The sequence below is a fragment of the Pavona decussata genome, unplaced genomic scaffold, assembly GCF_977016875.1.
Source record: "Pavona decussata unplaced genomic scaffold, jaPavDecu1.1 SCAFFOLD_37, whole genome shotgun sequence".
NCBI classification, from domain to species: domain Eukaryota; kingdom Metazoa; phylum Cnidaria; class Anthozoa; order Scleractinia; family Agariciidae; genus Pavona; species Pavona decussata.
The window spans coordinates 391374-403812 of NW_028145459.1; the positions used below are offsets into that span (position 1 = coordinate 391374).

Sequence of the window (12439 nt, forward strand, 5' to 3'; positions counted from 1 at the left end):
TAGAGGGACGCTATTCCTTACACTACTAATAAATTTCTAAGTATTAAAATCATGGACAGTCATTTCGGTCTTTGCCGGTCGCATCATATCGTAATTGATGTCCAACAACCAATCAGGTTTGTTTACCAGAGAAAGCAACACGAAATACTGGGAGACAGAGGCCTCTTTACATAGTGTGAGGTTATCCTTATACTGATCAAGTATTTGCGTGTATTATTGGCGTTTTGATTCATTATCTTGTTTGCTTTGGTTGCAGGTCACAACAAAGAGATCCGGAAGGTCTGACATACGATCAAGATTGGACGGTCCATGTCAAAGAACTTATAGAAAGGAGGGAAGATGGTCTGTGCATGGATACTATATCAGGGTCCACCAAACTACGTCGTAAGTCCATGATTCCAGGTGACCCTGAGGCGGTCCTGCAATCTGTTACCCCATTAAGAACGCCAGCAATGAGCCCAAAGAACAACCCCGAAGACAAGCAGGACGGAGAACAGGCCATAGCAAACGGCACTTCATGTGTTAACGAGGAGCCTGGATCTAAAAGTAGCAGTCCTGAAGTTTTCAAAAGGACTGAATACACCTGGGAGAAGTTACTGCGTCATCCTAGTAATACAAAGATAAGACGAAGTCAGACCTTTCACTACAACCTCTCAGAGCACAGGCCATCCCTTCGTTCACTCAATTTTGACAGAGAAGTCGAAGGACAACGTGACATGACTAGGAGTAAATCTCTCAGGGGATACAGACATCATGGATCGCCATCAAGCCAAGTATTTTCTGCCGATGCACCGTCGCCAATTACCGGAATTACTGTCTCTGGAAAAAGTGTAGACAGAGTGAAGGAAAGAAAAAGCCTTGAAAAATGTCCGGCAGATAGTCACTCAGACACCAATGTTGCAGAAGCCACGGCTAACAAACGGCGGATCCGCAGATCAGGGTCTGCACCCTGTAAGAAAGCCAAAGAAACTGTTGTCAGACGCGAAGCCGAAGACCCTCCAAGAAAAAGAAGTGAATCTCTTCGGTGGATTCCAGAGCCAGATTACCAGTCGGTGTCGATTGAGGAGCTTGTCAAAAATAGGGAGCAAACCAACGAAAGAGCTAGCGTTGAGAAACGTTTAGAACATCAACAACCTGCCACCAACGGAGAATACGAAAAGGCTATTACCGCTAAAAAATCCAACTCTAAGGAGACAAACAAACAGGTCAGCAGATCCGGGTCTGCACCTTCCGCCCAAGCCAAAGAAAGTGTCGTGCGACGTGAAGCAGACGAGCCTTTGAGACAAAGAAGTGTATCCCTTCGTTGGATTCCAGAACCAGATTACCAGTCAGTGTCAGTAGAGGAACTTGCTACAGCAGCTCAAACCCGCGGCAAGGATAGCATTGGAAATCATGTGTGCCTGGTGGAGATTCATAGTCCACCAAAGGGTAGTAAGTCAAACGTTAGTACGTTTGTCGGTACTGGTGAGATTGGCAATAGTCTTCAAGAGGTATCCATATCGCCAGGCTCTTCAGGTAAAACGTCAAAGGCACCACATAAAGGCCAACAGGAAAACGCCTCAGGTGATTCGGTCAGCAAACTCCCCTTACCGGGTGTGGCACAACGTATACCGACAGAAAGTATTGTTGAAAGTGACAAGACCACAGAAATGAGTAGTGGAACAGGAATCGAGACAAAAGACACCAAAGAGGACACTGTTTCAGTCAAAAATCGCATCCAAAACTTGGAGAGCCAGACTGCCCCAGGGAAAACAAATTCTGGCTCCCGCCAAGGCAGTCCAACAGAAACTAATTTGGTAGACAGCGCAGCCAATTTAGCAACATCCATGGGTAACAGTAACGATAAACCAAAATCGCTGAATTCGAACGAAAAGCCATCAGCCAATATCGAAGTTGCGAAGGAAGAACCCAAAATCGACAATAGCCCGGCTGTTCTGCCATCGTCGATGAGCAAAAAACCCGCAGTCAGATCGATTGGTAAAATGAAAATAGTGAAAAGTGACGATACCCCTGCTTGGTTGGTGAATCAAGAACGAACTCTTAAGCACCCAATAAGAGATCAACTATCGCAGGGTTTGCTAAGAACGTCATCCGCAAAGACGAACCAATTTACAGATCAGTCATCGACATCAAATGTGGTCGTTCTTGACAACAAAACTGCGGCGCCACGACAAAGCACAAGCGACCTAGTAAGGGCCGCATTAAAGAACAAAAACAAAAGCAACACCACTGATGACAACAATAACCTCATCAACGTAGAAGCCCAAGGTGACGACGCCAAAGAACCAATTTCACCACGAAATGAGTCCGTGAAAGACCAAGATACATGCAATACAGTAACAAAAGATGCAGATACCGGTCTCAGTTTAGAAGAAAAGAAGAAAAAATGGAAACGCGAGCAGATTGTCGATCAACTTCAAAGCGCTCGACAAAGGAACTCGAACCAGAACTACGTATTTGGCACTGGTCTAGCGTATCAGTCTTGTATGCCAGAACTCCAAAAAAAACTAAAGCAACTGACTCTTTCCAAGTGACCAACAAATTGCACCAATTAACAATACAGATTATCTTGGCAATATCCAATATTGACCTAAAAATAACCCTAAAAAGGTAAATAACCTTTGATAATCCAGATAATCTAGAAAGGTCTACTAACACTTCATTTCTGTCGCCAAGACAGATATAAATACGTTCTTTAGGACAACCCGAATAATAGCTTTTCACTATTCATACAAGACCTTAAAATTGAAGTATGAATTAATACACAGTACAGTACGAGTAAGCCGTTTGAAACGAAGTGCGTATCCTTCTCCGTACTAGAGCCATATCCTTTACTGATCAGTAACAAAAAGGATCGAGATCTACAGGAAAATCGCCAGTAAAATGGTCGTCACTCCAATCCAATCTACGTACGATAAAGTAGACAGTAACTAAGAAAGTCCAACCAACCAACTAAACAAACAAAATAGATAGCATTGATAAGTACTGAAAAAAAAGTGACCGCTGTGTGTGTGTAAGAACTTAGCAGTTGAAAATGAAGCCCATTTAGGGGGTCATTTTAGTTGTTGCTGAATTGTGTTGTGAACGTATCTTATCAAGAGCACAGAAGTAATCGTACAAACAAATAATATTTATTTCTCGATAATTTTCATGTACAAAGCTCGCTGAATGCTTATAGTCTATTAAGCTCTATTGTACTGGCCGTATTTCGTAGTAAGAATAAACGGTACAGACATTGGAGCTGTACCATTTGATGACTCTTGCCCACTCATGAAAATCGCGATTTTTGGGATCATGGTCATTTTGGGTATTCAAATTCTGGAATTAGACCATTCGAGCACACCATACAAAGTGAGTTTTGCATTAAGCTAACAAACAAACAAAAAAACAAAACATACACAGATATTTTTCAGGATCCCTTATGTCAGCTATTTTTCGGAACAAACCAAATTCTATTTGCTATAACATCATTAGGTCGTGTGTGAAACTCGCTTTTCATTTAAGCACTTATTGGGACATCATTATAGCTCATGCCTGCAAACGCAACCTTACTCCACAAGAGCAATACTTCAGTGATAAGGCAAGAGCATCGAAAGACGATAAGGAAGGGATTGAAACCAGTCACCTATCAGGATTAGGGAGTAAACACCAGGCCCCAGTTGTTCAAAGCCCAATAAAACTAATCCTGGGTTAACTTGAACTTTGATTTGAGTTCAATTACTAATCAAAAAAGAAAAGATTTTTGTTCCTCAGTTTTGACTTAGAGATTTTTTTACCATTGGCCTAAAGTTAGCTTTCAAAACCATTTTAAGCGAGCCACATGAAAAGCTCGGTTAACTTTCAACTATCATGATGGATTAGCGTCAATCACAATTTCGAGAAACCGGGTCCAGGAAAGCAAACAAAAATTACTCGATTATTCAAGATTACGAAAACTTTTTATCGTCTTTCTATATTCCAACTTTTATTAGAGCAAAACAAAACACGAAGTCTTTGACTTGACAGCCATTGATGACAACTTTCAGTTGGCTGCAAAACATTAATTCACTTCAAAATACCTTAGACAACTATTTTACTTAGGCAAGACCATTTTTATATGAAGTTCATTGAAGACGGCATGTTTTCGTTTCCTTATCCTTGTTGTCTGCGAGCTAGTTGCTATTCTTCACCGCCATTGTGAAAAAGAAACACCGCTGGGACTTCTGTAAAGAGACAAATGACAAATTTAAACGACAGAAAAGTATTTCAACACACATAAAAAAGCGGAAAAAGTACTGAATTACATGAAAACTGTGGCGACCACTCGCTGCCGTAAAAATCGCCCTTTAACGTTTATCGTTCGAATGAAGTGGGATTCTTTGAAACTTACTGTGAGCCTCCACCAAACGAGCCAAAGGAAGGAGATTGCTGCTGCTGCTGCGGCTGAATACTCCCAAACCCTTGAGTCGGGGACTGACCAGCTAGGGCTCCAAACGAAGGAACATTAGCCTGAGATGCCAAGGAACCAAACGTTGGACTACCTGAAGATCTGTGGAGGTAGACGACAACTTCACACGCTATTTTTTTAGGACTGAACAGTCGTGGTAAGACAGGCATTTTTAAGGTAGCCCTGGCTCTTTAGGCTAGTAACATACAAATCTTGTGAAGAAATGTGGTGTTATATTTTAAGCCTGGTTGTGGTCTTCGCACACTGGCAAGCGATTTATTGTCTACCGTTTGAAAGCCACTGGTGTGTGGAGGAGGCAGCCCTTTCTGACCGTTAATTTCAAGTCTTCTGCAAGTTCCCTGTGATTTTGCAATACAAATTTTCTGCCAAAACTGTTATTTACTGTATATCAATTCGCTAATCAAACGGTACTCTAACCGTAAACAGTAATTGCACTTAGAAGGGAATGACCAGACTTTTGGGGGGATAAAGCCCACACCTACTGCATCATCAAATGACAAAGGATATAATGATTGTAACCAATAATTATAGATTTAGTACCACTATTGTTGTAAGTTATTTCTGAAAAACCGCTTTAGGGATTGAGCTAAAAGGTTATATTGGATTGTATTGCACAAACGGAAATGTTGCGCTCTGAGGCTATTTACATCTCTTGAAGTTAAATCCTGATATTTTGGTATCATAAAAATATGAAAAATAACCGTCTTTTTCAACTAAGAATTGAGGGTCCGACACGTATTTAATGAGTGACAGAACTGTACTGCTATAGTAAAAAAGGTTAAGATTAACTTCTTTTCATGAGTTAATAATTCAGGAAGAGAAAACAAAGGAAAACACTACAATGGTTCGATCTTAATTATCATAAAATTCGGTGAACTTTTGCTTTCAATTGCCCCAAAAATTCATAATGGTTTTAGAAACTATATCAACGCTCGAAACAGTGCTTCAACCGATTTCTAAACAACTCGAAGGTGGTTTAAAAAAACTCGGTTGTACCTGTTTTTTTTTTTTTTCAACTCATTTTTCGGTGTTTGGAAATCGGATGAAAGACTCTTTCGCGTGTTTGATATATTACTTTCTAATGGTGTATTTAAAGATTTAAAGACGTTTGTGAAAGAAACTTACTGTCCAAATCCTCCCGCACTTCCTGCACCAAAGATCCTAAAAAAATTAAAAGCACCTACAATTTATAAACAAAGAAGCGGATTTGCTAAAAATGAAAGAAAAAACATACATTATGGGAAGTTTTCAAGGAAATTGCTGTTGAAACTATCATAAACTTTTACTGCCTTGATATTGCAACGTTTATAAAATGCCCACAAAATGGGCGCTTATTGGTAGGGCCAGATGAACAACATAGGACTCCAAGTTATTACAAACAAATATTCACTGAAGAATCTACATTTTCACTATCAGGATCGGCAGTTTCCAGACAAACACTTCGAAAATGATAACAAAAGCTCCTGACACTCGCTGGACGCCTTTGCTCTGTAATGAGGTTGCCACTATTGCATGGAGCAACAGCGTGCACCTGATTGTACAACGTACCCCCCAGATGGAGTGGCGCCCGGGCCACCTTGAGGAGAGCTGCCAAATGCTGGGGCGCCTCCAAATGAAGGACTTGAACCAAATGACGGTGCACCACCAAACGCTGAAGCTCCGGCTGAGGGTGAACCAAAAGGCTGCGATGAACCGAACCCTGAACTGCCGCCTGAAAATCACAAGGTAAGCTTTATCAACAATTAATGGAGAGCAAACTCAGAATGTCCTAAATTGTGTTCATTGCAGTGGCGTTTCTTCGATGAAATGAAACAAAATGAAAAAAAAATGGTTGACATTAACATTCCAAGTCGTCCGAGACGGGAATGGGTTGGCCTACATGTATGACTTCATTTACAACTTATTGACCTGTTCTAAGTGATTATAATCCTGATTGGCACGCGAGCATTAAAACCAAATTGTAAATAACTTCTAGTCAACTACACTACTTACCAGGAGATGATGCAGTACCGAAGCCAAAACCAGAAGACAACACACTTCCGCCTTGTGTACTGAATGATCCTCCAGTGAACCCGCCTGAAGACTGGGACCCAAATCCTGATTGAGAAAACGGGCCACTGCCAAGAGAACTCTGGAAAACAAACAAGAACAGCATATTGATGATTGTGAAACAGCCCTTAAACCAACAATAGTGGAACAGTATAACAACCATGGTTAAATTCTAAAATGCATGAAAGAGGCTTAAAATTGACGTTACTAAAAAGCACTTTTTTTAGGTGGCTACCGCCATTCACATTTTTATTTTTTCCTATGAGTACTTTGGTACTCTCGAGATGTAAACGGTGCAATGTACAAACCTTGAATATATCATCTCCAGACTTCCCACCAAACAATGACGGCTCTAACATGGGGAAACAAAAAAAGAAATAAACAATGTCACTTACTGGCACAGCAATTCCAGAATGCATTGACTACCATGCTGAGTGGGTTTTGGACAAATAGTTTGAAAGACGAATTGGTGGGCAGGGTTAAAACTAGAAAACTAGAGAACAAACTAGGTAAGAGAGTCAACTATTTTTAAGATGCTTCCTAAGTTGCTGCCACGCTGTCACTCCCTGCAGAAAATCATGATACAAAAGTTTAAGTACATAAAGGCAAAACAAGAACTAACGTGTGGTTGCTGGCGCTGAAAATCCTTGAGGGGCTCCAAACGGGTTGGTCTTGTTGGTCTGCGAGGTACCTTGCCCTCCTAAACCAAAACCCCCAAAGCCAAAACCAAGAGCTGCAAGAACAGTCACGAGACAGTTAGTTAATACGAGAGAAGAACATATAATATATCAAAGCTTCAGTGCCTGAGCTTCTAGAATGAGAACAACAAGATAATTTGTTTTATTTCTTGTCTCCAAACGGTTTGGTAATCTTCAAAGCATAGAAAGGATAAAAATAGTAATGAAAATAAATGATAAATTGCAACCTTGCCAGACCTAAACCTAAGTGCTCAAAGTGGTGATAATTTTCAATTTTATTCGGGAATAGATTCCTACCCAGCGGCTAAGAAATCTTCCCAGCAATAAATTGCACCCTCTGAAACCAGAGCGATTTATCCATGAGATAGCCACCCCAATCTTCTGGGGTGAACATTTATCCCAGCTTTCTCATTCAAACTATACTATCTAACATGAATCTATGGCGACATCTGTTAATGACATTGATGCTTCACAATTACCAGGTAATGGTGTCTTAACACCAAGTTATGGCAAAAGGAGTATGGCTGTTGGTTGCATGTGCCACACATGACATTCCAATCCAAGCAGTATGCAGGATGTTTGTCCCATGAACCTAGTTTATTGGCCTTAGCTCCCCACGAGTCTCCTGTAGCATAGTGCTAGAGCATCCGAACTTGTATTAGGACGTTCTTAGGTTCGACTCCTGATAGGAGCACTCGGAGTTTTTTTTTCCGAGTATGCCTGTGTCACTTACTGAATAATACATCATTCTCTTTTATTCACCAGGCCATCACATTTATTCCATTGCGTATATGCCACACGACACTCCAATGCTAGCACTATGCAGGATGTTTGTCCCATGAACCTAGTTTAATGGCCTTAACTCCCACGAGCTAGTAATTGGAAGGTCTTAGGTTCGACTCCTGATAGAAGCACTCGGATTTTTTTCAGAGTATGCCTGTGTTACTTACTGAATAATACATCATTCTCAAATTTGGTGAGGCGTTCAGATTCTGGCAGCATTTACTCTCAACTCACACAGTTTGGCTGCTTTATACATTTAAGTGAAAAACCCCACTTACCATTGTCAGCTGACTTAGACGCTGCTTGGCCAAACCCACTGCTGGTGGTTGGTGCAAATGACGACTGACCAAAAGTTGCCTTTCCTCCAAACGCTGGCGCAGCTGTTGTGTTTGCTGATCCAAATACTGGTGCAGAGCCAAAGGTACTGCCTTGACTACTTACAGCAGAAGCGAATGGCTGAGGGCTTCCAAAGCTCATCCCACTAGTTGATGTCCCAAACACAGATGATGTTGGGGCAAAGGCAGTAGATGCTGGTGCTCCAAACAGATTGCCTCCAGCTGATGTGCTTGCAGCTGTTCTGAGAGACCCAAATCCGGTACTTGCTGCACTTGAGACTGCTCCAAAGGCACTGCTTGTGTTAGTTGGATTACTGAAGATCCCACTAAGAGCTGAGGTCGATGAAGTCTCAGGTGTACTTGTCACTGCAGTGATTGTTGGAGCTGTTGAAACGGTATTAAATGGAGAACTTCCTACTGGTATTGATGCTGTTGTGGAAGTTGGATTAGATACTGGATTGGATTGGATACTGGAAAAGAATGGACTGGTTGTGCTTGTAACAGTAAAGGCAGATGACGGTGATCCAGCTGAAAAACCAAGCAAATTACTTGGTGCTGTAGTGGTAGAAGGTGCAGTAACACCAGCGTTAGAACCACTTGGTGGCAGGCCAAATAAACCAGCAGATGTAGAAGCAGCTGTAGTAGCAGCAGAACCAAAAACATTCCCAGTCTGGGGTGATGTGCTAATTGTATTTGCAGGAGGTGCTACAACAGACTTGCTACTTTCAGATAGTGCCTGTGCAAACACGCCTCCCGCATTTGCTGGAATACCAACGCTGAGTTGTGTAGTCGCATTTGCAGCACTTGTGTCTCTGTTTTCTGATGGAGTTCGCGTAGACAATGAAGTACATGTAGATGGGGTAGTTGCAGATACTGCATTAGTTGAAAGTGCTGTTGGAACACCTCCAAAGAAACTGCCTGTGACACCTGGACCAGACGATTTCACCAATGCACCCAAGATACTTGTAGAAGTGCTGGCTGGATCACCACTGCCAAATGTACTGCCTATGGTACTAGCTGAGCCAAGATTTTTACAGAACCCAGGGGATGGAGCAGAAAATGCAAATGATGTTGCTGTCGTTGCTGGTGTTGAAATTCCACTGGAACTGGCAATGGATGGACTTGCAGTTGTCACTGGGTGACTGGGCTGTCAAATAGAAGGATACTGTGTTTAAACTTTAAGAAATCAAGAAACATCTAATAGTTTATACTGTTTGCCCATTATGTCAGGTGGAACCATGTTTGGATGCGTGTGCAATGGAATATCTCAGAGCATGCAGTGAACAAAGGCAAAAAGGAAACAACAACAACAACAACAACAACAACAACAACAACCAGCCACAAAAATCTACAACAAACCAAAAACCTTAATGATTAAACATGCGTATCAATAACATAACCAACTGGTGGATAAAATTAAAAGTTAGTCAAAATGAAACGAAAAAAAAAAAAAAAAAAAAATACCGAGTAAAAACAAAACGTCAAAAGTCTCAAAGTAATCGCTGGATGCTTCTACAACCACGCCTGCCATTACAATTGACTATGACTAAGTAGACACTGCTTACTTCTAAGACTTCACTGACCTCTTTACTCTTGTCTTGGCCTATTGGTGCTGCTGGTGAACTGTCATCACCAGATGCAAATAAATTCCTACTGACCCTTTGGCTTGGTGTAATCCCTGCTGCACTGGAGGTAGTGGCAGAACTCACTACAGGAATCTGACTTGCTGCTTTAACATCGCTGCCTTTACTACTGAGGCTTAATTGACTAGGTGCTGAGAAAGTTTTCCCAGAAGAAGATCCGAGATTGAACAAACCGCTTGCTGGGGGAGCAAAGCTTAGTGGTGCAGACGAGGTGGGGAACTGACCCAAGGGAGAACCAGCTTGAGTTCCTGACAAAGACAACCGCAACCCACCAGCACTACCAGCAGTAGAAGAGCTTGGCCCCGCTGGACCAAATGCAGGCTTGAAGACTGGCATGGGGTTCACAGTGACATTAGGTGCAACAGTACCACCACTTTCATATGCCTGTGGTGAAGAGATTGGTGGTTTGAAGGTCACCACAGGAGGACCAGGCTTGCCACTGTCAGTGGATTTGAAGATGAACTCCGTGCTACACTGTGGCTTTGCTGAAGGTTTTTGGGCTTCTACTGTTGCTGCCATCAACGCAGCATTGGCAATTGCCTTTGCAGCTGAGTTTTCTGTATCGTGGTCCTTAGCTTGGGCACCACCTTGTGTTTGTGGCTTATACGCTACCAGTGTTACTGGCTCAATGCTTGCTGAAGGATCAAGGTTGCTGTTGCTTGATGGCTGAACAGCACTCTGAACTGCACTGGCCCTGTTCATGGCAGCCATTCCAGCAGCAACATTAGGTGGAATTACTGAACTAATTAATTTGACACCTGGAGAAAATGCACTAGTTGATGGCTGTTGAGAAAAACAAAACAAAATATTACTACAGAACTTTCATTGCTGATAGCAGTAAACTGATTCTGTTTTGGACAATTTGCCTGACCTTAACCGACCACTTTCATGACAATTCTCTAAAACTAAATAATGTCAAAGGTTCTTCCATATAGAGCATGATTCTTAACAGTCTCTTTCCACGTAAAGGGAGGCTCTGAACTGCCTGGTAATAATCCCCCAAACGCACAGTGCATTGTAACCTATACAGTATTCTGTAAATGTCAAATTTATGTTGTATATACATGTAGCAAATAATAAATAAATAATAATCAATTTATATAGCGCTTTTTATATGATATTCAAAAGCGCTTACAATGTAACAACGAACAATTTAGTCAAAATCAATAAAATATAAAATTTAAGAATAAGCAATCAAACAAAAAAGTAAGAAATAAAATAAACAAAGTAGGGAATAATCAGATGTCATATGCATTTTTAAACAAAAATGTCTTCAAGTGTTTCTAGAAACATGGTTTTGTATGTGTTCTACTTCCATCAAGAGATTTGACCATGTTCATGGATATTGAAATCAACCCTGGACCTACCAGTATAACTGGATCTCCAAGCATCTCAAGCATCTCAGTAAGGAATATTAACCTTCTCTCTACAAGTGTTTTGGCCTCGTGTTTACATACTCGTGTTTCTTACTCGAGGAGCAAACTCATTAATCTACGACCTGCCTACAAACAATGTTTTTGTAAACCTATATTGCACCACAATTCATTAAAATGCGTGTTACTTGATGGCAGAGAACTGAAATCATTTGAATATTCTGAATGGTCTGTGAAACTACAGTGTAAAACTTTGAGGGTGATAATTGTATATCGTCCCCCTTACTCGCCACAGTATCAAGTCTCTTCCTCCGTGTTTTCTTAAGAGTTTTCCACCCTTCTTGAGAATACAGTTTTGTGTTTGGAACCTCTGCTTATTGTGGGTGACTTTAACTTCCACCTTGATGACCATCAGAATGCTGATACAAGAACATTCTGACAAATTTTGACGACTTTTGGTCTACAGCAGCATGTTTCTGTTCTTACTCATGCCATACACTTGATCTCTTGATTAGTAGATCGGTTGCCGATTTTAGTCTTGGCGTTCCAATGGCCACATGTCTTATTTCGGATCACTATTCAGTTATTACCCACATTGGTTTTCCAAAACCTGCTTTAACATCTAAGCACCTGTCCTATCGGAAGCTAAAAGATATAAACATCACTGATTTTCAATCTGATCTAATTTCATCATTGAAACTGCCACTTGCTTCGGATGACCTGAATAAACTAGTATATGAATTTTGTAGCGCTCTCATAACTGCACTTGACCTTCATCCCCTATGACATCCAAGGAAATTGTTGCTCGACCAAAAGTTCCCTGGTTTACTAATGAACTAAGAAATCTCAAAAGGAGACGCAGAAGATTGGAAAGATCAATGAGAAAATTTGGCCTTGAATCCGACAAACAAGCTTTTCGTCTAATCTGTCAGGAGTATTCTTCTCTTCTCAAGGTCTCTCGGTCTGCATATTATTCTGGCCGTGTTTCTGATTGCGCTGGTGATACGCGAAAATTGTTTCAAATCCTCAAATCACTGTGTAAAAAAAGCTGTGGAAACACCCCTCCTGAGTTTACTAATCCTTTCTGTTTGGTAAGTTTGGTAAATTTTTT

General features: G+C 41.2%; 2 protein-coding genes across 8 annotated transcripts in view; one reads left to right on the forward strand and one right to left on the reverse strand.

The window, feature by feature from the left end:
* Window positions 1–3238, forward strand: part of LOC146483871 (uncharacterized) — a 90764-nt gene extending 87526 nt beyond the window's left edge. For all 5 annotated transcript variants that reach the window (XM_085105185.1, XM_085105188.1, XM_085105189.1 and 2 more), the window contains one exon: window positions 257–3238. In XM_085105185.1, coding sequence (XP_084961311.1) covers window positions 257–2534 — 2278 coding nt within the window. In that variant the 3' untranslated portion in view covers window positions 2535–3238. The remainder of the gene's footprint in view (window positions 1–256) is intronic.
* The window catches only part of LOC146483876 (uncharacterized), a 47795-nt gene continuing 38468 nt past the window's right edge, over window positions 3113–12439 (reverse strand). For all 3 annotated transcript variants that reach the window (XM_085105181.1, XM_085105179.1, XM_085105180.1), the window contains 9 exons: window positions 9896–10738; window positions 8256–9459; window positions 7119–7229; window positions 6805–6848; window positions 6440–6578; window positions 5996–6158; window positions 5573–5608; window positions 4370–4528; window positions 3113–4202 (listed from right to left, as the gene is read on the reverse strand). In XM_085105181.1, the coding sequence (XP_084961307.1) occupies window positions 4166–4202; window positions 4370–4528; window positions 5573–5608; window positions 5996–6158; window positions 6440–6578; window positions 6805–6848; window positions 7119–7229; window positions 8256–9459; window positions 9896–10738 (2736 nt within the window). In that variant the 3' untranslated portion in view covers window positions 3113–4165. The remainder of the gene's footprint in view (window positions 4203–4369; window positions 4529–5572; window positions 5609–5995; window positions 6159–6439; window positions 6579–6804; window positions 6849–7118; window positions 7230–8255; window positions 9460–9895; window positions 10739–12439) is intronic.